General features: G+C 40.8%; 1 protein-coding gene across 1 annotated transcript in view; it reads right to left on the bottom strand.

Annotated features, from left to right (window-relative positions):
* PHEX (phosphate regulating endopeptidase X-linked) overlaps positions 1-25,556 on the bottom strand; it is a 226,293-nt gene that overhangs the window by 183,596 nt on the left and 17,141 nt on the right. Inside the window, exons 4-5 of the mRNA XM_002719974.5 lie at positions 3,216-3,302; positions 1,958-2,184 (exon numbers count right to left, since the gene is read on the bottom strand). Of these exons, the coding sequence (XP_002720020.1) occupies positions 1,958-2,184; positions 3,216-3,302 (314 nt within the window). The remainder of the gene's footprint in view (positions 1-1,957; positions 2,185-3,215; positions 3,303-25,556) is intronic.

Below are 25,556 nucleotides of genomic sequence, written 5' to 3'. Positions count from 1 at the left end.
TTATGTCTCTCTCTCGCTCACTCACTTTCACTCTCTCTGATAAATAGACATATCAACAAAATACAGATCTGCTTCTTATTTGGAGCCCAACTCAAAGACCATTTTGTCTTTGTAAGAATATGCCTAGGGAATCAGGACAACTGAAAATTAACTGGATATTAGATGTTAATTAGGAATTATTGTTTTTTTCATTGTAAGTAAAATCTTTTCTATTAGATAAGCACTGAAATGTTTACCAGTACAATGATACTAGGTCTTGCATTTGCTATAAAATGCCCCAGCCTCTTCCCAAAAAAGGATGGGTTTAGATAAACCAAGAACAGCACAAAGTTAAAGGTTTGAATGCATACATTGAAGTTTGTCATTATATTCTTTTTACTTTTTTGTGTATTGTTTTCCATTTTAAGAAATGGAAATGTTTAAAGAAATAAATTCCATTATTTGACTATATCCAGAAACTGGTTAAAATAAAAAGCTTAGAATTTTCAATTATTTGTATGTGAATCAAGATCTTCCATCACTCAACAGAGTTGGAACTTAAGTTTGAAACCAAGTCCCCAGCTTACTGCAAAAGAGCACTTAAGGTTTTTCAAAGAATAGAATAACAACTTTGGAATTAAGAATGACAGTCTTAACACACAGTTCTTCAAATATAAGGAATCTATCCACATGGGAGAGAGAGCAATTGGATCATCACTATCTTCGTGCCTTACGTGGCATGTCTTATCCTGATAAGCATTAGAAGATGGCTCAGCACCATGTTACAGATTAATCACCCAACACCATTACCTTTGGAACTGATAATTTCTTCTTGAGTAGATGGAAATTCTTTCAATGACCAAAGATTTTCAGTGATACTTCCATGGTTTAAACCAGAAGTCAGAAAACTAGCGTCTTTAACAGACTCCCACACAGCTCCACCCACTCATTGTACACAGCTGCTTTCCCAGGTACAACAGCAGAGTCATTGCAACAGAGACCAGATGGTCCACAAGGCCTAAAATATCTATTATCTGGCCCTTTGCAGGAAAGAAAATGCCAACCACTTCTCTCAATCAAAATACAAACTTCAAGGTTTGGATTTTGGAAGGTTGATATATCAGGACAGGTTAATACACTCTAATGGCTTTATACTTCTATAATTTAAATATCAATATGTCATTAACGTTTTCTAGCCTGACTTAAAAAAAAACAGAATTGGGGAAATCAGTGGTTTGCTAATATTTTCATAATTAGTCAAAGTAGGGAAAAAACCCAACAGGAACAAAGTGCAAAGCAATTTGAGAAATGTTACTTGAATTCTTACAAAGTTCTTTCACTGATGACATCTTTCACTGTTGGTAGTTTCTGGACAGCTTTCTGATTTTGCCCACGTGATCAACCTCAGAGTCTGTCCATGTGGCTCACCCCTTTATGGAAGAGCTTCTTATTTTCCCAACAGTAAATGCAAGCAGAGACTTACAGCAAGCTTTTTCTTCATCTTTTGAAAAGAAGAAGAGATTTGGACTGAAATGGCCAATGAAAACTGAGGCACGTATGCAAGAAGGAATTGGTGAAAGGGGAAGAAGTAATCTTGGCACACATTCCTGCCGTCAGAGGAATGAGGAGGCAAGGCGAAGAGCAGAGTTCGGAAAATCTTTGCTAATGACAGTAGACCTACAGCCTCCTCTACAGGAATTTAGAGACCCTCCCGCCCCAAGTGCGCCAAACAGGTATCTGAAGGCCAGATCACAGAACACTTGAAACCCACTCAGCGACTTCCGCAAAGGCGGGCACAATTTATCTGCCAATGATCTACATTGTGCATTTCTGAGAGGAGGGGAGAATATTCCAGATCCTACTGTTCAACAGAATTTTACCATTTCATTAAAGCCTCGTGCATTTCTTTATGCAGGAACACACCCCAAAAAGGCTAATCTTGAACTGAATGAAGAGGAGGAATAAATCCTGACAATACCTTTAAGATGTGTTCATTGGATGCCTTGTCATCAGGTGACACATACAAACGGATGAACACGGAATTGCTGTATTGACCACGAAATGTTGCAAGTGCCTGCAGAAGGCTGAACTTTCTCTCTGACCAAACCCCTTCAGGACCAATGTTAGCTTCGAGCACAGGCCAGCGGAATGGTGAATGCCGCAGGATGTGCAGCAATGGCTTGGCATCTGCTTTTTCAATTGCTTCTGAAAGGGAGCAGATATGAAGGGAGAGTTAGAATCGCAAGCTGGATATGCAAACTGCAACCTAAGTGCATCTTCAAGAGAAAATTCCCACGAGAGTTCAACTTAAAATTTCACCTGTTAAGGAAAGGGTAAGAGAGGAGGGGGTCAACTGACCTTGACTCACAGAGAAAAAACTACCTGTTACCTACACTTCAATGCCACTGTCTAAACCTGGGTTCTTGCCAGGAGAGTGACCAGAGAGCTAACTGATTAGATATCCCTGCACTAGAAGACGTGCTCATGACTCTGACCCCAACCAATAAGCAAAGTTTGTCAGGCTAGCAATATTTGGTGGGACCAAGGGACAAGCCAAACTAAAGAAAATTGCTCAGTAAAGGCAAACACTCCCCACTAAATGTGAAAGAATATTTCAGATTTCTGGCTTTTAATGCCTTCTTCTATCTCACCAAGTAATACCCACACTCCTAGACCAGTTAATACACTTCCCACGGGTGTTGGCTTCTTCCTGTGACGGCCTTTAGAACGAGAAGCAGGTAAAATGGTAAATATTTCACCCAGCTCCAATCAGACCCAAGATGTTGAAACAAGTCAGAGGTACCCGACAAAGATAACTGCCAGGCTGACAAAGGAGCCTGGTGCACCTGGGAATCTGGACTTCTCTAGGTCGCAGTAGATGCTATGGAATACATCAACACTCCCAAGTGCACTCCTTCCCAGCTTCTTGCTGAGATGAGCGGCCTGGCCTCTGGATTCTGGTTTCTGCACCAGGTCCAGTGCAGTTTGCTCGGCTAACCCTGCCCAAGCTTCTATTTCTTTGCTATCCAAAGGATCTAAGACATAGAAGTAACATTATTTCTTCCAGAGGAGACTAATCAAAATGTAGTCTTTGAAAATCACTGCTTCCCTGGAACACCACCTTTAAATTTTAATAGAATTCTTAGTAGTTCTCTTTTCCCTTGTATAATATCTTTAAACACTAATAGAATTATGAAAGATAAGGGTACTAAATGTTTATTTTCTTTATTACTCACTCTCATTCATGCAGGACGAATAAAGGATCTTGGCTTTTTGTACAGCTTCAGTGTCCCGCCTTCTACTGATTGACTTTTCCAACAGTGCTGAAAAGGTTAAGAAAGGATTCATTAGTATCAACCTACACGTTGTACCACGTTGGAGGTCATTTGTTAATCACAGCCCAGTGTCCAAAAACTTCCATGTAAAGACAGACAACCCTGAAAAAGACACATCTATAAAAAAGACATGCAGACAGCAGAACTGATTCTAAGTTGCTTGAAGTTCAAAACAATTCAACATTCTCCTCTCCAGGGCTCTCCTAATTCAAAGGAAACCAAAAGCTCAATTTCCAACTGAGCCTGGACCTTCTACAAGGGTTAATTTCTTCTGCCACCTACACAAAAGGAAACAGATTTCATTTTTTCAAGAACCAAAAATAACTGAATTCTGTCCCTTGTTTTTGCACCAAGTAATATTCTCAACGGAGGCAATTTCATCAGGGTCAGATTTCTGCAGATTTCTTCACAGGCCAGTCTCTCAGGGAGCTCACCTGGAAGGAATTTCCCATTAGAAGTTTTAGTCAATGTTGCATAAACACGCTGTGGACATGGGAGAGAAAAAGGAGAGGCAAGATTTGAAAGCCTGCCCGAATTGCCTAAAAACTTGTCCTTTTACCTATGCCAAGTCCTGCCCATTCACAGGAAGCTGTGTGTAAAATGGATGCCAGGCCCACCTGGCATATGATTTTCTGTTTTTATAAAATCACTAATGATACTGTATGAAGGTAGAAAATGACAGCTGTCACTATTTCATTAAATCAAGAGAGAGGAAAGCCAGGACTCAATGAAAACATGCCTTCACAAAAAACGCCTTGAATGTCCTTTAAAGTATCAACTTACCAAAATGAAGCCAAAACAAAAACTCCCAATGGTGACTGCAGCATCATGGCACTGCCGTCACCAACTATGTCAACGTGCAGCTGTCAAGGCTTCTGGGAAACAAGCTAGCAGCCTCCAAAAGCACAGGACAGCAGATGTTCCTACAGGATTCTGAATCGTTCCAACACACAATGTATGATGCTAATCAAATTAATAAATAATTACATATTCCCCAAAGGGTAATCAACTGCTCGGCCAGCAGTTCCACATGTTAAAAAATGAAACCCAGAGCCCCTGTCCAGCTTTTTCATAAGCATCTGCACATAAAACAAGCCCATACCGCAAGATGGATTTCAGTAAAATAAACTGAGTTCGACGTGGGTGTTTTCAATTATTTTAGCTTGTTTGGTATGTCTTTCTTATGTACCATAATAGCAATAAAAGCAAGATCACTAGCCCCAAGGATAAAGAAAGGGGCTTTCTTTTAATAAACAGAAAGTTCTAAAACCGTACCTACATGTGTTTCTATTTAAATCAGATCATGTGCCTATCCACCTGGAACTGACCACGCAATCATTCCAGCCACGTGACAGCTAGGGAGACACATTTGGAGGTAAATACTCCCATTTCACTTAGGACTCTGATGATGTTCTCATGCTATGAACACGCCACAGGCTGCAAACATGAATGCCCTGGGGACCAAAAGCAAGCCACAGGAGCAAAAGAACTAAAAGCATCAGCTATGTACCTGTGTGTGCTCTTGAGGCACGCTGTGTGTCAGAAAAAGGTGACAAGAGGACATGGGTCTGCTAAGTAGAGCAACCCCAAAACACTAACCTTGCACAAACATCAACACTTGTACAACATTCTGGGGTTTGTACCAGAATTGGCTTTAAAGACATACTGAACTACCATAGGTTCCTTGGTACTCTCTTCCTTCCCTTCTCTTTTCCTACTTCCCATAGCCAACCAGGCAGGAGAGCATTGATATGCAGACAGTGGTGTGGCAATCAGCTGGCGGCATCCAGCTCATTTCTCTCTGCATATGAATTAGTGGTAAGAGGAATAAAATCTATCTTGGAGAGTCATTAATGAGCAGAAAACAAAGCCTGCCTATTACAGGCAATTACTCAGGTTGTTTAAAAGACCAGAAAGCATTGAAAAGGGCTATGGAGCACTCCTACAGGGGCATTCCCATCATAACCTGTGTTGTTTCTTGGAGGATTTCTCAATCCTTCCCCCCATGCCAATCAAGGTATTTCTTACTACGATACAATAGAAAAGGAAGATTCCAGTTCATAAAACCTACAGTGCTGGGGCCAGTGCCATAGCTCACCTGGTTAATCCTCCACCTGTGGCACCGGCATCCCATATGGGCGCCGGGTTCTAGTCCCGGTTGCCCCTCTTCCAGTCCAGCTCTCTGCTGTGGCCTGGGAGGGCAGTGGAGGATGGCCCAGGTGCTTGGGCCCTGCACCTGCATGGGAGACCAGGAGAAGCACCTGGCTCCTGACTTCGGATCGGTGCAGCGCCAGGCATTGCAGCCATTTGGGGGGTGAACCAACGGAAGGAAGACCTTTCTCTCTGTCTATAACTCTACCTGTCAAATTAAAAAAAACCCTACAGTGCTGCAGACCTCAGACTTCAAAATTGGCTTGAAAAGTTCTTCTGATCATCATCTGAACATCGTATATAAGATATCAAGTAGTATTTTTCTTTTCATTACACTCAAACAAAGTTGGACTGTATGACCTTGGGAGGTATGCACCTCATCAGACAGCTTTTAGTCACTGTAATAAAATACCTGAGATAAGCTATTCGTGAAGGAAATAGAGTTTCAAGGTCCAAATGGTATGGCACAGACTTGGCAGCGAGGTGCCCATGGTGAAAGGCAGAGCATGTGCACAGAAGTATCACATGACAAGCCACGAAACGGAGAGAAAGACTGGACCCAAATTCTGGTTTTATAACAATCCTCTTACAAGAACTGCCTTCTAAGGGCATACCCTACTAAGTCTCATCTCCTGAAGATTCTATAATTTCCCAATAGCACCACCTTAGGCACCAAGCCTTTAACACAGAGGCCTTTGTAGGTCACTCAAACTAATATCCAAATCATATCAGTGCAATTATTTATCCAAATTCACAGGTGAAGAAACTGATGCTTAGAGACATTAGATAACTTGTTCAAATTCTGGTTAGGGCCGGCGCCGCGGCTCACTAGGCTAATCCTCCGCCTAGCGGCGCCGGCACACCGGGTTCTAGTCCCGGTCAGGGCGCCGGATTCTGTCCCGGTTGCCCCTCTTCCAGGCCAGCCCTCTGCTGTGGCCAGGGAGTGCAGTGGAGGATGTCCCAGGTGCTTGGGCCCTGCACCCCATGGGAGACCAGGAAAAAGCACCTGGCTCCTGGCTCCTGCCATCGGATCAGCGCGGTGCGCCGGCCGCGGCGGCCATTGGAGGGTGAACCAACGGCAAAGGAAGACCTTTCTCTCTGTCTCTCTCTCTCTCTCTCACTGTCCACTCTGCCTGTCAAAAAAAAAAAAAAAAAAGAAAAATTCTGGTTAGGAAGTAACAGCAATCTGCGACCAGAACCCGTGACTGTAGGATTCAAAATCCCACTGCCTTAACAAGTCTATTAGGTTGCTTTACTAAACCCATTTTAAAATTTATTTGAGAGAGAGCAAGAGAGTGAGAGTGAGAGAGAGAGAGAAAGAATATGTGCAAGTGCTTCAAACTTCTAGCTCACTCCCCAAATGCCCACAGTGGCTGGGGTCATACAAGGAGCCAGGCACTTAATCCAGATATTCCATGCCAGTGGTAGGGACCCAACTACTTGAGCCATCTCCTGCTGCTTCCCAGGGTATGGAATCAGGAGCAGATCCAGGAACTGAACCCAGGCATTCCTATGTGAGATGCAGGAAGCTTAACTGCTAGGCTAAAAGTCATGAGGATTTAAATTTTTTAATGCACAGAAAGCTCTATATCATAGTTCTCAGGCACTGAGAAAGGTGACCAATAAGTGGCAGCTTAAGCAGAATCACAGGCCCAGTTAGCCATACATAAAACTGTCATCAAGCTTGTTTCTGGTGCTTCCTCCACAATCATTTTTGTTTCTTTCCTTCCTTCTCAGGAGTATTGGTGGACACAGGCCTATGCAAACTGAAGATACTGCCACTCCCTGTGTAGGTCTATTTCATTAACTGGACCTGCTCGTGCTACCTGGCAAGCAAGCCCCACACTCTCAACACTTCTTCTGCTTCCATAGGAGAGGCAACACTAAATGATGAGATATATTTTACAGTCAGTGGTAAACCCTTAAAATATTTTATTTGCATTCCTCATCCTGCACAAGGCATTTTATTTTATGTAAATTCTCTCAATGAAAGTAGAACATACCTGCCGTGGAAAAATCCACAGCTCATAACCTGAAGGGTTTTCACAACGTAAATACACGCAAGTAACCAACATTGTTACCAGAATCTCACAACCTCCTTGCACTCCCTTCCCAAAACTACCCCCAAACAAGGCTACCAACTTGCTCTTTTGTGAAGCACTTACTCAAGTCTATTTCACATATTTGTATTTTAAGCAACTTTTATTTATTTTCATTTATTTGAACAGTAGAGAAACAAACAAATAAAGAGATCTTCAATTTTTTGATTCACTCCCCGAACGCCTGCCACAGCCAGAACTGTTCCAGAACAAATCCAAGGGCCCATAACTCAGTCTCCCAAATGGGTGGCAGGTACCCAACCACTTGAGCCATCACTCACTGCCTCCAAGTGTCTGCAGGGGCATGAGTGTGGCATGAGAAGCAGACTTGAACACAGGCACTCTGATCTGAGACGCAGGCATCCCAAGTAGCATCCTAACTACTGCACCCATGCCTGTCCCCACATATTTCCATTGGACAACCTACTTTTCCAAATTGATTGGTATACATTCTATACATACTCTACACATAAGTAGTTGTTGAGTATTAGTATTGCAGCATCTCCCAACCTATAGAGCTCACTTTTCTTTTACATATTTTAATAATTTATTTTGGTGTAGATTTAGAATGTCAGAAAAATTGCAGTGGTCACATAGAGATTCCCATACATTTCCTACAGTATCCATAGTAAGTTTTTTCTTTTTTATTATTTTAAGCTACACAAGCTTCATGTATTTCACATACACAGATTTAGGAACATAGTGATACTTACCACCCTATTCTCCCTCCCACCCATGCTTCTCATTTTCTTAATGGCATCTTGTAATGAGCTGAAATTACTTATTTTAATGTAGTTCATTTTGTCTATTTTCCCCTCTATGGTTAGTATACTTTATGCACTATTTAATAAGTCTTTATGGGGCTGGCACTGTGATATAGCAGGTAAAGTAACCGCCTGCAGTCCTGGCATCCCATATGGGTGCCGGTTCATCTCAGCTGCTCCACTTCCGATCCAGCTCTCTGCTATGGCCTGGGAAAGCAGTAGAGGATGGACCAGGTCCTTGGGTCCCTGTACCCGCATGGGGCACCCAGAAGAAGCAAAAAAAAAAAATGGCATTGACAATGGTTATTTTCCATCACATTGAGTATTCTCTTGGGTAGGGGCTGGATTGTGTTAGTTTTTGAACATTCGGGGTCTACAGTTTGGCATGGTTGGTATTTACTGAATGCTCACCAAGGTGAACTTCTGAAAAGGGAAGTCTAATCATGTTTTTCATCCAGCATAGAAGGACTTGTGAGAAACTGGAGTGGCTACTTTTATTATCTCTTTTTACAAATCAGCAAAGGTCTGGTTTTACCAATATAATGTTCTCTTTTTAACATTCCAGTCATGCAATGAATTGTAAGACTTCACTTACCTGTTTTCACAAAAACTAGTTTCCAGGGTATCTAAGTTTAATTTTACCAGGCTTTAATTATCCATTCACAGTTCCCTGCTCATGTATATTCTGGGGCTAAGGGGAAGAGTCTGAGTTTCAAGTTACCATTCGACCTCCTGTACTCTCAGAACCCGAGAGGACTATCAATCCTAGTCATCCTGTTAATGAACAACTTAATACATTATCCCTCTTAGTATTTTTTTTGTCTGTTCTACTCAATACTACTGGTTTAATTCTGTAATTAATACACAGTTATTCTTAAGTGTTAAAATTAAACTGAAATGTGATCCCTGTTAAATATAAGAGTGGGAATAAGAGAGGGAAGAGATGTACAATTTGGGACATGCTCAAGCTGACTTGCCCCAAATGGTAGAGTTAGAAACATACCATGAGATTCCAATTCAATCCCATCAAGGTGGCATGTACCAATGCCATCTCACTAGTCCAAGTGATCAATTTCTGTTCACAATGATCATAATGAAAGGACTAAGAGTCAAAGGGATCACATAAACAAGGCTAGTGCCTGCTAATACTAACCGATAGAATAAATAAAGGGGAGAGCGATCCAACATGGGAAGCGAGATACACAGCAGACTCATAGAATGGGGGATGTCCTAAATAGCACTCTGGCCTCAGAATCAGCCCTAAAGGCATTCGGATCTGGCTGAAAAGCCCATGAGAGTATTACAGGCATGGAAAGCCAAGACACTCTGGCAAAAAAAACACACACACACACACACACACACCCCTAAATGAAAGATCTCTATGAGTGAGATCCCAGTGGAAAGAACAGGTCATCAAAGAAGGAGGTACCTTTCTCTGAAGGGAGGAGAGAACTTCCACTTTGACTATGACCTTGTCTAAATAAGATAAGAGTCGGAGAACTCAAAAGGCTTCCATAGCCTTGGAAACTCATGACTGGAGCATAGGGAGATTACTGATGCCATAAACAGGAGTGTCAATTTGTAAAGTCAACAACAAGAGTCACTGTGCACTTACTCCTCATGTAGGATCTCTGTCCTTAATGTGCTGTACATTGAGATTTAATGCTATAATGAGTACTCAAACAGTATTTTTCACTTTGTGTTTCTATGTGGGTGCAAACTGTTGAAATCTTTACTTAATGTATACTAAACTGATCTTCTGTATATATAGAAAATTTAAAATGAATCTTGATATGAATGGAAGGGGAGAGAGAGCGGGAAAGGGGAGGGTTGCGGGTGGGAGGGAAGTCATTGGGGGATGGGGGGAAGCCAATGTAGTCCATAAGCTGTACTTTGGAAATCTATATTCATTAAATAAAAGTTAAAAAAAAAGTTAAAAAAAATCCTAGTCATCCTACAGCTCACTCATTTTCTGTCTTTGGGAGTAGGTTTTGGCATAGTAGTTAAGGTGGCACTTGGGATACCTGCATCCCATATCAGAGTGCCTGGGCTCTAGTCCCAGCTCACTCCCAATTCCAGCTGCCTGCTAATGCACACCATGGGAGGTAGCAGATGATGGCTCAAATACTTGCATCCCTGCCACCCATATGACAGACCAAGATTGAGGTCCTGGCTTCTGGCTTCAGCCTGACCCAGCCCTGGCTGTTGTGGGCATTTGGGGAGTAAACCAGTAGATGGAAAGTTTGTGTGTTCGTTCGTTCGCTCTCTCTCTCTCTCCTTCTCTCCTTTTCTTCCTGTCCTTCTCTGCCTTTCAAATAAGTAAGTACCTTGTTTAAAATTCACTTCTGCTCATACAAGGCATTTACTGACTGTCTTGATTATAAAAAGAAAATTCCAAAGGATGGACACAACTCCTAAGGACTTTCCAATATCCTGGTTCATAAAGCACTCACAACAGTCGTGTGCCCCGCAGGCTAGTCAACTGAAGTTTCTGCAATATTCAAGAATATCGGCCCAATTAATACTGTTTTCAAAACTCTTACACATACAAAGTTCTAGGCCTATGAGCAAAAACCTACCAAGAACCCTGGTGCTGGGCTGAGGCCTTGACCTTGAAGTTGGCTCAAGAGCACAGGATCTCTTACCAAGCATCCTCCTTTGTGTTCCTTCCTCTGACCTGCAGCATTTCTCCGTGTCTGTTCTAAAGGAGATCCTCTGACTAATTTCTGGGAGACCAATGAATGTGGGTGCTATTTGTTTAATGGAAACATCAATTGCATTCTAAAACTTTCACACCAGATTCACCAAGGTAAATCCTCTATTTCATGTAGAGTATGCCAACATTTCTCCTTCGGAAAGCAGAGGGAGGACTCCCAAATCTACTGAGAGAAAACACATGAAAATCAAAACTTCAGAAAGGCAAATTCATATTTTAAGCTTCCACATCTATGTAAGGAACACAGCCCTCTCCAGACCCAGGTATTTGTTTAAACCTATCATATCATGGTCTGGCTTCTCCTTGGGTGGCACTTAAAAACCACCTTTGGATGGCCCACGGTTGAGTACCACCTCTAATCATACTATTTTTAGCCCTTGTTCATTTTCTAGGCTACAGACTTCAATTTGGTTTCCAGGCTCCTCAGTTTATTTACTGTACTGAAAATTTTCATTTTTCTAACTCACACTGCATGGGTATTAAACCCTTATGCAGTTAGACCTGGAGACTCTAAATCAGCTTGCAAAGCCTGTTGTTATTCCCATTAAAAAAATAAAATTCAAGCTAACTGAGTCATGGTCTGTGGCTCCCAGAACCCTCATATTTTCACAGGAATCGTGCGACACTCAGCCCTGCAGTTCCTCAGCCCCACAGCTAGTCAAGCATGGGATTAACTGAGTCTTTCTGACATACTAAAAAGACAATAAAAGCTGATATTTCTCATTCTTCTACCAACTCCCACCTAAATATAGGGAGAGAAGCTGTCAGAATTATTTTCTCCATTCATTTTTTATGATCATCTTATAAATGAGAATTGCTGGTTAGCATCAGCTCAAGAAAAAGGGGCAGAGATGATTTTAAGGGGATTAAAAAACCTCTAACTCATCAATCTAAATCATGGGTTACAAAATAACACAAAATACCCTCACTTTAATACAAAAGACCTTTGTCTATAATGAAACCAATTTTATAAAAATGCCAGATATTTTAAAAGTCTAATGGAAAATAACTCTTTTATGTTCACTTATAAGCGCATTTGAAAGGATTAAACTTATCAAGCTTATACTTCAAAATAATTTAAATTTTAGCATTACTTTTTGATAGCACAGCATTACAACAAATCTGCCAATGTAATATTCCAACTCATAAAAATAGCTTCCCTATTTAGATAATTTGTATCTTCATAGATAATACCATGTAAGGCCTATGCCGAACTTGAAGTCATTAAAATTCATCTTCAGTTTTCTCCTACAGTAAAAACCCTAATTAGGCAATTTTCCCTGTCTCTCATTTCAACCAGCTTAACATTATAAGGAAAAGGCCATGTGTGGTTATATGGTTATACACTTCTGCAATGGCCCTGTGTGAGCAAATAAGTAGGAAATATATATATAGTATATGATATATTCTTTATATATAATACATAAATATATAAAAATTTCTTATATCTAATATATTCTCTTCATACATTCAACATTTCTTTACAGAACCACTACTTTAAACCAACAGTATTTGGCAGTCTCTCTTGAGGCATATAATCTCAAGAAACACCACCAACCCAGATTCTCTCCTCTGCCATTCCTGCCCTACCCAAAAATCAGATAAGGAGCTTTAGCACTTTCTTTGGGGGATTTATCACTCTACAGCTCCATTTTAACTCAATGTCAGTAGTCCTCAAGAAAGCCACTACATTCCTTATTACATTTTGGAACTGCTCTCCTTGCCATTGGCCCATTTGGGTCTGAATTAGTTCTTCAGCTCCACCAAGCCCAGGTTTAAAACATTCCTTTCTAGGTCATTTTTTGCCACAGTGTCTTGGCTTTCCATGCCTGAGAAACTCTCATGGGCTTTTTAGCCAGATCCCAATGCCTTAAGGGCTGACTCTGAGGCCCGAGTGCTGTTCAGGGCATTTGCCATTCTATGAGTCTGCTGTGTATCCTGCTTCCCAAGCTGGATCGTTCTCTCCTTTTTAATTCTATCAGTTATTATTAGCAGACACTGGTCTTATTTATGTGATCCCTTTGACATTTAATCCTATTTTTATGATCAATTATGAACTTAAACTGCTCACTTTAACTAGTAAGATGGCATTGGTACCTGCCAACTTACTGGGATTTGGAGTCCCATAGCACGTTTTGGGCCATCAAAGAAGGAGGTACCTTTCTCTGAAGGGAGGAGAGAACTTCCACTTTGATTGTGGCGTTGTCTCAATAAGGTCAGAGTTTGTGAACTCAATAGGCTTCCATAACCTTGGCAGCTCATGACAAAAGCCTCAGATGATCACTGATATAAAAAGAGTGTCAATTGTTAACTCAACAACAGCAGTCACTGTGCACTTACTCTCCATGTAAGACCTCTGTCCTTAATGTGTTGTACTATGTGTCCTTAATGTGTTGTACTATGAATTAATGGTAAAACTAGTATTCAAACAGTACTTTACACTTAGTGTGTGTGAGTGCAAAGTGTTGAAATCTTTACTTAGTACAGAGTTGATCTTCTGTATATAAAGATAATTGAAAATGAATCTTAATGAAGAATGGGATGGGAGAGGGAATAGAAGATGGGATGGTTTGCAGGTGGGAGGGTAGTTATGGGGGGAAAAACTGCTATAATCCAAAAGTTGTACTTCTGAAATTTATATTTATTAAATAAAAGTTTTCTAAAGAAAAGGAAAAAGTTCTTTTCTTAAAAGTAAAATGCAATAGGGGTTTGAAGTGAAAGTTGGCTCATTGGCTTAAGACGGAAAAAAAATCAGCACTATGCCAGGAAGATCTTCAAAGTGGAAAAAAAAAAAACACAACAGAACACAGGGCAACTATTTTCAATCCCAGCTTATACCACACCCTAAAGGAAGGAATAGTGTAAACATTACATCCCTGAAATCCTGAAACATCTGAGTTCCAGACTTGACAGTTCCTCCCTCTGCTAGGAAAGCAGCATCAAAACACAGCAAACATAGGTTTATAAAGCCACTTCCCAACTAACCCCTGTTTTCACTCCCACCTTCATGAGGAGGGGAGACGGAGGGGTTCTATTCCTGGCTGTTCTAACCGCAACGTGTGGAAGAGGGACCGTCCCTCTAGAAGTGGGTGTCTGAGAGTGAAGAATGAGAAAAGGGGCTTTCTTTCCTTCTCCATCCAGAATCCTCTCCATGCAAAAGAGGGGCAGCAATAGCACTTTGGACACAAGTAATGAACACAAAAGGACCTAAGGCTGGAAGGACGAGAAACTACCATGTCCACTGGTTGCTGCCATGCTTCCCTGGTGGCTTCTGTCCCAGGTGACAGGGGGTGCTCAGCAAAGTAACTTCCACAGTTCAGAGAAATCAGAAGCAACAGAAAACGCAACGACCCTTGATGTTGACCAAGGAGACACCAGAGAAAGGGATAGCAAACAATGCGTCAGAGTTTCCTGGAATAGGAAAGACAAACTCTACCTTCATTTGGCTGCCACTCTAGCAAACAGATCAGCAGAATGGGGCCCCCAGGATTGGGCTCCATGTGTCAACCACCACTTCCAAGCCACTGTAGCAGGCAGACAGTGTGCTCTGACAAAAGGCATCCCTGACAGGACATTTGCACATGACTTACCCTCGTCACAGGACAAAATCGAGAATCTTTACGTGGCCTGCAAGGCCTGCATGCTCTGACCCCTGCCTTTCTCTTCAGTTTTGTCCTTTGTCCCGCTCCCCTCCAACTTGGAGTGCCCATCACATTGGGCTTCTTGGGTTTCCTCAAAGGCACCAGCTGGACAGAGCCTCTGCTCCTGGCAGCTCTTTCTGCCTGGGTTAAAATTGGAGACGTTTGAAATGGTAGACCCATAATCTGTGGGGGATAAATTATATGGCTGTATTGGTTTGGGCAAGTCACATAATTTTCTTGACCTTCGCTTCCTCGGATGTAGGGCAAAGACAGAAATAAACAATGATGACTACCAACATCACAGAATTAGAATGAAGAACCATGGAAAAAAACAGAAGATTCTTTAAAGGAGTAAAATTAGTATAAAGAAATGCTAGTGAATCTGTGAATTCAGAATAGACCAGCAGGTAATAGAAGCAGTTTAATTTAGAACTTACTCTAAGGGGCCGCAATAGGAAGTCTCTCTGGTTAGCGAACAGGTAAACTTTTATTTTAGCACATATTTGTGACAGAAACACACAAACACAAATATCAGTTTCCACACCTATCCTATTTATGAAAAGCCAAAATTCCTTCCCATTTTATAAATTAAAAGGTCCATGAATGTTTTAAAAGTACCTCTCACTGTGCAAATATCAACACCAATGAGGCTTCGCAAACAAACACTTCTTTCTTATGACAAGCTATTATGCAAGCAGCATATAATTACTTTTCCTGTTATGGGTAGTGCCTTTTTACGATGTTCTCTTGACACTTTAAAGCAAATAGTCCATCATTACTAATTCATTAAGCATTCACATAGATGCTATTAATCATGATGATCTAATGTGGTATTAATGAGTAGGTTATTAATCTGCAATTACATGCAGATTTCCTAATATATTCAAGTTTCGCAGGTTTTTTGAGGAGGAAATCAAAGGAAAATGAAATTAGCAAATCTTTGCTAAAAGAAATTGAGGGGAGAATTCTCTCTCGGGAGGGCAGGCGTTTGGCCTAGCAATTACAGTATCAGTTGAGATACCTGCATCCCATAGCAGAGTGCCTGGGTTCAAGTTCCAACTCTGTTCCCATTTCCAGCTTCCTGCTAATGCTCACCCTCAGAGGCAGCAGTATTATGATACCTCTAGGAGCTGGGTCCCTGTCATCCATATGGGAAACCCGTGCTGAGTCATATGCTCCTGGCTTTAGCCCTGCCCAGCCCCAGCTGTTGCGGGCATCTGGGGAGTGAACCAGCAGATGGAGCAGCATGCTTGCTTGCTCTCTTCTCCTCAAACCATTTTTTTTAAAGCCAAGGTTTGCTAAGGTAGGAGCATCCTGTACATTTCAGTGAAACTGTTCAAAATACAAAAGTGCAGTAGATGTGACAAGAAGTCAGGGAGCCCAAATAATGAGAAATATAATTTACATATCATATTTAAGTAAATCTAAGATGCACTTTTTTTCACATCTCAAAATGAATCCAATTTGAAACTGTCTGCTAGACACAGTCATGAGATGGTTGCCATTACCTGCCTATGGATGAACTTGATCATGGCCATTCTTAAGTGTCAACACCGCAAATGAGCTGGGTGCATGGTTGGTACACTGCCATTTAAATGGCTTCAGAATTATTTCAGCATGACTTGTTCATGAAATAAAAACTTACTACAACCAAAGAGCTCATCCTGGAGTAAAATACCCGAGACAACAGTTGAGTACTTTTCAGGAATTGTTGAATCACTACTGTTTTTGTGAGCAATAGGACAATATCTTTTAAAAAACAAAAATACTGATGATTCAACATGAAAAAGCTCTAGGACTACTCTAACCAATAGTATTTGCACTTAACCTTTTTAATGGATGCAAAGAATTATACATGATATAAAAAAAACTAAGTAAGGCTAAAAGAACTCCAATGAACACAAAATAAAACACCAAATGATAAGAAAGTATTGTGTAGTAGCTTACTCTTCTTTCTTAGCACGTGTGAAATGGTGCCTCTTACAGTTGACAATTTTGTTAAGGCGGTGGAAGACCCTGCAGGGTTAGCCTGTTCCCTGGCTGAGTTTTAAGTCAAATAAATGTAACTAGCAGTATGGCACATAGCTGAAGAGCTACCACCTCAGAAGACCTAGAATTTTCATTCTGGGAAATAATAAATATATCAGGAATATTGAAGTCCTGTTTAGATTTAGCTAAAAGAAGCCAATATAAAAATCATTCCAAATGACATCAAAAGCATTTAAGGACAACTGAACCCGCAGGTGAGAGGAAATGTTTTCATTTCTGAATAATGGGTTGCACATACAGGTCTCAGGGGGGCAGAAACACAAGCTTGGCTAAGAGGGAAGATGGGTGTGAGGCCTCTGGCAAGAGCAGCTTCATGACATCCCGAGGCACAGGGGGCCGCAGAGCCTTCAGACCTCAGGCAAGAACCACAATTGCCTCCTTTCGTCACCCAGCACCTCCCACAGATTCCCCACTAGACTTATGCTATTCCAGCAGCGGCCTGCAGCTCCCAACCTCAACTTCCTCTCCCGCACAGCTCAGAGGTTCCAGCCTGACACTAACACCTCTGACTTCAATTAAAAGAACAGAAGTTTTTGTCGTAATTTACTTCCATTGGTGCACATCCAGACCAACATGTAGCTCAGAAGGGAATGAAATTTCTTTTCCTACATTATTCTGGGTACTTGGCCAAATTTTTGAGATAAATAAATGAGCTATGGCACATTCTTTCATGTCACCCAGCAAAGTATACTGCCAGTTCTTTCTTCGCGAAACTCACAGAACCTTCTCCAATGAACAATGGCTCCAGTTCTCGGTAGTTTGGGTATCTCCTGAGGAGTAGAGGGGCACAGATGAGGGGTCCCAGGATCTGGGATTCTGCCGGGCAGCCAGGGCTGAGAAGCACTAGTCCACTGGGCCATGTGCAGTACAGCCCGCAGTAGTCACCTGGGGCTACAGGGCACCAGCAACGTGCCTGGTCTAGACGATTACGTGCTACCAGCATAATAAACAGCAGATTTCAAACAGTAGCAAAGAAAGAAATGCAAAATATCTTACAAATAAATTTTCTGGCATTGACTACATGTTTACATGGCAGTATTTTTGATAGGTTGGGTTAGATAAAATACATCATTTCAACTGCTACTATTTTTAATGTGGCTAGCAGAGAGCAAAGTCACATGTGACTTGTATTTGTGACTCATTTCTACTGGACACTACTCTAAGCGGAAATATGAGCCATAAATACAAGTCGCATGTGACTCTTTTCTAGCAGCCACATTTTAAAAATAACAGTCAAAATTATACATTTTGTAGGCCATTAGTTGTCTGAATATGGACGAGTTACTTACCTCTCTCCAAGTCTCAGTTTTCAGAGCTGTAAAATGAGGATAGTAACACCGTCCTACTTATCAGGGCTTTTTCCAGGCGCTAAGGGTCAAACAACCTGAATTCTAACTCTGACTTCTTTGCCTATTAGCTGTGTGACCTTGGACTAGTTATTGTACTGCTACCTGCCAGATACCTCTGTTCCTTTCTCTGCAAAATGAAATATATTTACATCTTACCTCTTTCAGACACATTGGGAGCTCAGTTGAGAGAGTTCAACAAATGGTAACTGAAGGTGTTATGAAAAAAAGGTCACCTCTGTGTCCCTGTTAGGTCCTTCCCTGTGTCATACACTCTTATTTTTAAAAATGGAGCCTATTAAAGGCTCACTTCACAGTAGTCAATCAGGGGAGATATGGGGATCTTGCCACATTACAAAGATGCTTGACCCTTCCACACCTTCAGTCACAGCTGAAAAGTTCTCAGAATTCAAGGTGAGAACACGGTGAAACCCTCTAAGCAGGGTGTTTGGAAATGCAAGTATGACATTTTCAACCCAGCTCAGCCATATGTTTTAGCCTGCAACAAACTGCAATTGTGCTCATGCCTCCATTTGCCCTTAACAAATTAGAAGTACGGTAAGACATTCACCCATCTCTCCGAGGCACACGAGACCGGAGTCATGCGCTTCTGCTGTGCAATCTGGATGCCCTTGGAAGTTCTCACAAAAAGCCCAAATTCTTAGCTCCATTATTACTGTAGCTTCTGGCACCGAATGGCAAAAACACGTGGATACTTGGAGGCACTTCAAGAATCCTGAAGGCCACCACAGTTCACGTGCGTATGCCTCCAAATTGTTACCACCGAAGGCGGCTAGGGTTTCCTTCCCTTCTCAGTCATCCTCTCTCAGGAAGTGGTCTTTCAAAAATATGCAAGCATCTGGGTGCGGGTAGGTGGAGAAGTGTCACTGGGGGTGTATACTTACTTCTCGGGATGCACATATCCTGTGTCATTAGTCATGCCAAAGAACTGATTTTCAGTCAAGAATCTAAATTTAGTAGACCATCTTCTAAAGTAAAATGTGTCTTTCCTCCTACAACATTCAAGCTAACTTTTCATAATGTGCTGCAATATTTATGCTACAAAAATGCCCCCTCATCTACTCTCCAACTTTCTTTTTCAGTTAATATTTCCATTCACCGCATCTTCAGGCTGTTGTTCCACTTCTCTGAAGCTCAGCATTCCCATAGGTCAAAAATCTCAAAAATTGGGGTAGGCATTTGCCTAGTAGTTAAGACACAACTACTAGTTAAGACGCTGGCATCCAATAGCAGAGCTCCTGGGTTTGAGTGCTGATTCTCCTTCCAATTTCTGCTAATACGTACCCAGGGAGGCAGCAGATGAAGGTTCCAGTGAATGGGTCCCTGCCACCCACGTGGAAGACTCAGACAGCGTTCCCAGCTTTGGCCCAGCACAGCCCCCAAGCATTGCAGGCATTTGGGGAATGAACCTGTGATTGAAGCGCCCTTTCTCCCCCCACCCACTCCTGTCAAATAAATAAAAACAAATAAAATTTTAATCCCACAGATGGATTTCTACATCCTTCAGTCATCTTGCTCCTGCCATTTCTCCCAACACCCAAAAGTTCATTCTTTCCTTCCTTCCAACAGGGCCAATTTGGACTTGTTAATGTGCTCATTCCCTAAAAGTCCTCACAGTGGATGGCTCAAAGATTAGGGTACGAGTGAACATCTGGGGATGTTTGATAACTAACTCCACCCAAAACACCTGAGTTAGGATGCATCACGAGGTTAGAGCTAAATAAAACCATTTTTAAATTTAGTCTTCTCCTTGGAACCTCAGTTCCAGAGCCCGTAGTTTGACAGCCTCCCTGCCCCACCCTTTTCAAGTTCAACCAAAGAGACTTTGCCTTCAGGAGTAGCTAACACCTAGCTTTTTCATACACCATGTCGTACGTACTCATGAATAAAAAATAAGTACTTTGTGCATTACTATCTTCAATAATTTGCACAGTTTGCAAATATTTTTAACTGCACCACAGCAAAAGCTACAACATCTCTAGTAGAGAATTGATCTTTAACGTCCTGAATTCATAAGCACATGGCAGCACTTTGTAATTTCACCTGAATGTATATTTATTCCACGGCACAGGCAATCTCATTAAGTCTGTATTTAATAAGTTCAAGGACTGGTATCAGCACAAGTCTTCAAACACAAATCTCCAGTTTCATCTAATATCCTTCCAAGCACATATTAACTGATGGTAATATGCTCATTATCCAAGGAGTCCAGACAGTGGATTATTCAAAGATTTGGGTATGAGTGGACCCATGAGGCTGTCTAATAGCCAACTCCACTCAAAACACCTGAATTAGGATCTATCAAGAGCTGGAACTAAGTAAAATGATCCCTACTTGAGTCCTGCCATAGCAATCCTTATATAAACAAGGGTTCTTGATGTTCTTCATTGCCCACCTCCCTTGGGCATTCCATTAAATGTACGGTTTATAACTGCATACATGATAAACCTAGGTTTACAAAGGAAACGAGGTATTCTGACACACGGTTCTCAAAACATTTATTTTGTGACGTTCATAATAGGTGTGCTCCTTAATTAGCTCATTAAATAACAAGACCGAACATGGAGTCTAACAACTACTGTAATTTGTTTTCTTTTTAATGAATAAATGAATGCAATTTGAAAAGAGCGATGCACAAAGCATTTCAAGATACCTGTGATAAAATGGAAAAAATAAGCATGGTTCCTATGGGTAACAAAGTCATAGGCACTGCTAATTGTACTGGGATTTGTTGCCTATGTTCATGAGTAAAGAAAATGCTAAGGTTCCATCAGAGAGGAGTGGAAATGCATTTTCCCCCATTCAAGTCCCTGGATTCCAGAAACAGCCCCATGGCAGGTTCTGGTGGTCTGTAGATCCCAGTTAAGGATCCCCTAGGGATGAGAGAAGGAAGAAGGGGATTAACCGACATTTAGGGAGGATCTAGCATAGTCTAAGATGTCACCAATTCCCTCTTTCCTCTTCTCTGCCTCCCTGTAGGAGTGACTGATTTAGAACTCAACTCCAACAAATGTTATCTGACCATTTAAATTAAAACTTTCTGGGGTTTAGGGTCATGATCAAGATCTGCCAATAAAAACAAATTTCTTGCAATGGTTTGAATTTGCCACTCAAAACACACGCATTGATGTTTACTTGCACTGTGATGGGATTAAGAGGTGGGGCCATGAAGACATGTTTAGCCTATGAGGGCTCTCCTGACCTAAATAAATTAATGCCACTCTCAAGGGAGGTGGTTATTTATCATGGGAAGTTCAGCCCCCTTTTCTCTGTCACGTGTGTTCACTTCCTCCTCCACCATGTTTTAACACACCAGAAAGTCTATCACCAGACACTGGCACCAGGCTTCAGACTTCCCAGTCTCCAAAGCCAGAGGATGACTAAACTTCTATTGCTTGTAAGTTGGATTCGAAGAACAATTAAGCAAGTACACAAATAAGATAATTACACATGGTCATAGGTACCACAAGGGACACAAGCATAGAGGGATATGAAATGGGGATAGAGAACTATTTTTGACAAAGGTATTCTCAAACCTTCTGTAACACCAAAATTAATTTGAGGGTTTTTGTTGTTTATTTTTCAGATAGCTCACCTTTCTAATGGCCTAGTCCGGGCTCCAGAGCAGCACTGCTAGGTAAATATTATCCAAATCACACACATAATTCTTAATATCCTTGTACCTTCAACTACTGTTATTCAATTTTCTTGTAGCTCTACTTAAATAAAGAAAAAAAAAAAACCAGGTAAAATACGTCTAATAGGGGGCTGGTCTTGTGGCAAACCAGGGGAAGCCACCTATCAAGAAGCCTACATCTGGGGCCAGAGCTGTGGCAGAGTGGGTAAAGCTGCCACCTTTAGCACCAGAATCCCATATGGGCACCTGTTCAAGCCCCAGCTGCTCCACTTGTGATCCAGCTCCCTGCTAATGTGCCCAGAAAAGCAGTGGAGGATGGCCCAAGTGCTTGGGTCCCTGCTCCCATGTTGGAGACCCAGATAAAGTTCCGGCTCAACACATCTCAATTCCAGTTAACTATATTTCAAGCACTCAGAAGCCTAACATTTCTAGTGGTGACTGTATTAAACTCTCGAGTCTTAATTGCAATACCTACTGGCGTACTTTATGGTATGTGAATAATTTCCATGAGGATAGTTTAGAGAGCCTTACTTTATCTCTGTACTTCTAACAGAATGCCTCTTGCTGGATATGAATAACGAAGCCCACAGCCTACATCTTGGCTGCTATTAGCAACAATCTTATGATCAAATACACCTAGAAAAAAGCAAGACACAGTATATGTCAGAGTAGAGAGAGAGAGAAAAAAACATGATCACCAATGACATGGTTCAGTGGTTAGATCAACCCTTACTTCAAGTCCACACAATTACCAAACTTTTCAGTTACATGAGCCAGCATAATTCCCTTATTCTTTAAGCCACTTGGAGTTGGGATGTCTGCTACTTGTGACTGAAAGCAATTGGTGCCAGGAAAAACAAGTAGTAATTCATCTGTTAACTCCTGACTATTTACTGCATTTCAATCTATTTGAAGTGAATGACCTATTAATGAGAGAAGAGCTATATACAAGCCATAAGGGAAGAGATTAGATCTTCAATGTTGAATGCAAAGAGCGCAGACAAGTCAAAACTAAAGTAAGAACATACATCAGGCCGGTGCCACAGCTCATAGGCTAATCCTCCACCTAGTGGCGCCGGCACACCGGGTTCTAGTCCCAGTTGGGGCGCCGGATTCTTTCCTGGTTACCCCTCTTCCAGGCCAGCTCTCTGCTATGGCCAGGGGGTGCAGTGGAGGATGGCCCAAGTGCTTGGGCCCTGCACCCCATGGGAGACCAGGAGAAGCACCGGCTCCTGCCTTCGGATCAGTGCGGTGCGCCGGCCGCGGCAGCCATTGGAGGGTGAACCAACGGCAAAGGAAGACCTTTCTCTCTCTCTCTCTCTCTCACTGTCCACTCTGCCTGTCAAAAAAAAAAAAAAAAAAAAAAAAAAAAAAAATAATACACATAATACTGTCATATAGTGGACCCATTCAAAACAACAGGGGCCACATTTTCTCTAGGAATCAAAGGCCCACTGCAACAGATGGCAGGTCCACAGCTCTCACTCACCTTACCTTGACTTTTAGTCCTCAACTTTACATCTGATGTTTGTTCCAAAGAACTTAATGAAATCTGGGCCCAATTTAATTCATCATTAGTCTATGTCTATGGTAGGAGGAAAATGACACAATTCACTATGCTTTCAATAATCTGAGCTTCCTAATTATCAAAGGATTTAACAGCAGCTGAACAAGTTTTCAGATGTCTATTATCTGTAAAAGATGATGTAGCCAGGATCATTTTTGGAAAAAAATAAGATCACACAGGGAAGACAAGAGGTATTTCATTATGAGAACTATTGGAATCTCAACCAGCACATATTTACAAATAACCAATACTTGAGTCAAAGTCATGTGTATATACTCATCAATGCATAGTCCCTATTTCATCTCTTTGTTCTGTTGAAGCTGTATTTGAAAATAATATAGTGCATTTCCCCACAAAATATTGGCAAAGATGGCTGTTCCATAACCAAGATGGCCTGGCCCTACCTTGAGCCATCTGTCTTTTATTTGACACAAGTGTTCTCTCCCATTCATTGCCTCACGTTTGTTTAGTAAGTGCTCATTTGCTGAATTTCCATCCGCTCATTCATAAGCAATGCAAGTTGGGTCGTCTTCATGGTCATGTGAAGACAAATTTGGGTAATTTTGTACGATGAAAAATTTTAAGACAAGCACGTAACTACATTCTGCCTTTTCTTTAACAAAAAGAAATGCTTCTTGGAGAGAACAAGAAATAAGAAACAACCTTATTTTCCAAGTAAAAATCCGAGTCTTATATGCCACTGAAAGAAAACACTCACAAAGCCAGGTTGCTGACTCGAATAGAGGCCAATTTTTCATCAGCCAGGTCTGTCAAATCCATTTTATTTCACAAATTGGACAGCCGCATCTGTGTGTTCTCTATCAGCCATAAGAAAATGGTATTCTTTCAGGTAGTGGTATTGGGTTTTATTTTTGGATGTTCTCTTTTAATCAACAGTGAGAAAAAATATCTTGACAATATTCAATATTTTTGAAAGTATGATATTTACAAGGGATAAGATCAGAATAAAACTTAAAGGATTAGTTTGTGAACTTTAGGACTATCTTTGAGACAAAACAGAAAAGAACAAACATTTACTGAGGGCCTGCTATGTATCAGGAACTAGAGTGGACAGTTTAAATAGGTCATATGCTTGAATCTTCACGCAACCACTACAATACAGGTACTCTTGTCTCCATTTTAAAGATAAGAAAACTGAGGTAGAGGGGATCAGTAATTGGCCCAAAGGACACAGAGAAGCAAAGGGAATCAGGATTCAAATCAAGCTCTTAGGGCTTTAAAACTCATGCTCCAGGTGGTTTACTCCAAGGAAAAACCTGGAAATGACCTAATGGACAACATTAGCACTTAGTAGATAAACTGTAATATATCCACACATAGAAGTCATAGCAAATGATTGTATAGATCTGTTTTCATTGTCGTCAAAGGATGTTTACATGACAAGTATAAAGAGATTATAAACATATTTGACATGATCTCTTTTAAAATATAAATTTACATACATATAAGGTACTTCAAAAAGCTTGTAGAAAAAGGAAATTCGAAGACAAATTTTCAAATCCATTCACAGCTTTTTTTCTAATATGCATTTTCCATGAACTTTTTGAAGACCCTGCGAATGCATGGATTTCACAATATTTGCACCAAAAACACTTATCTGTTAATTCTATTTTCCATAAACTTTTGAAGTACTCTTCTGTATATATTATATAATTTGGTATATATATTTCCATTTAAAAACTTGTTATTGTTGAGTGGTAATACTGACATATGTTTCTTTATGGTTGGTCTACAATGAGCATGAATTATCTCAATGGAATGATGAATGGTTGGATGAACAGGTAAACAGACTGGTAGACACATAGATTTAGATTGTATCAATAGATAGATGTTAAATTTTAAAATTTAACATCTAAGAAATAATACATTTGATATTTGAAAAGCTCTATTTATATATCTTAAGAATATCCGATCATCTGAAACACACTTGTAGAGTTCAAAAAAATGTATATATTATAGATAGACAGATACATATCTGTCTATAGCAATATCTATACATTTATAGATTTCTTATTTTATCTATAAATGTAAATATAGAGAGAATGTAACAATATATATTTGTAGATAGAGAATGATAAAATACAATAAAGCAAATATAGCAAGAAGGTAACAATTGGGAAATCTGGGCATAGGGTACAATAGGAGTTCCTTGTGCAGTTTGTTCAACTCCTCTAACTTTAAATGGTTTATTTTGAGATAACTCAAAAAACTAACATTTTCTATTTCAAAC

Source organism: Oryctolagus cuniculus, chromosome X (assembly GCF_964237555.1).
Source record: "Oryctolagus cuniculus chromosome X, mOryCun1.1, whole genome shotgun sequence".
Classification (NCBI taxonomy): Eukaryota; Metazoa; Chordata; class Mammalia; order Lagomorpha; family Leporidae; genus Oryctolagus; species Oryctolagus cuniculus.
The sequence above is the reverse complement of the archived record's forward strand: the minus strand, read 5'-3'. Positions and strand labels throughout refer to the sequence as shown.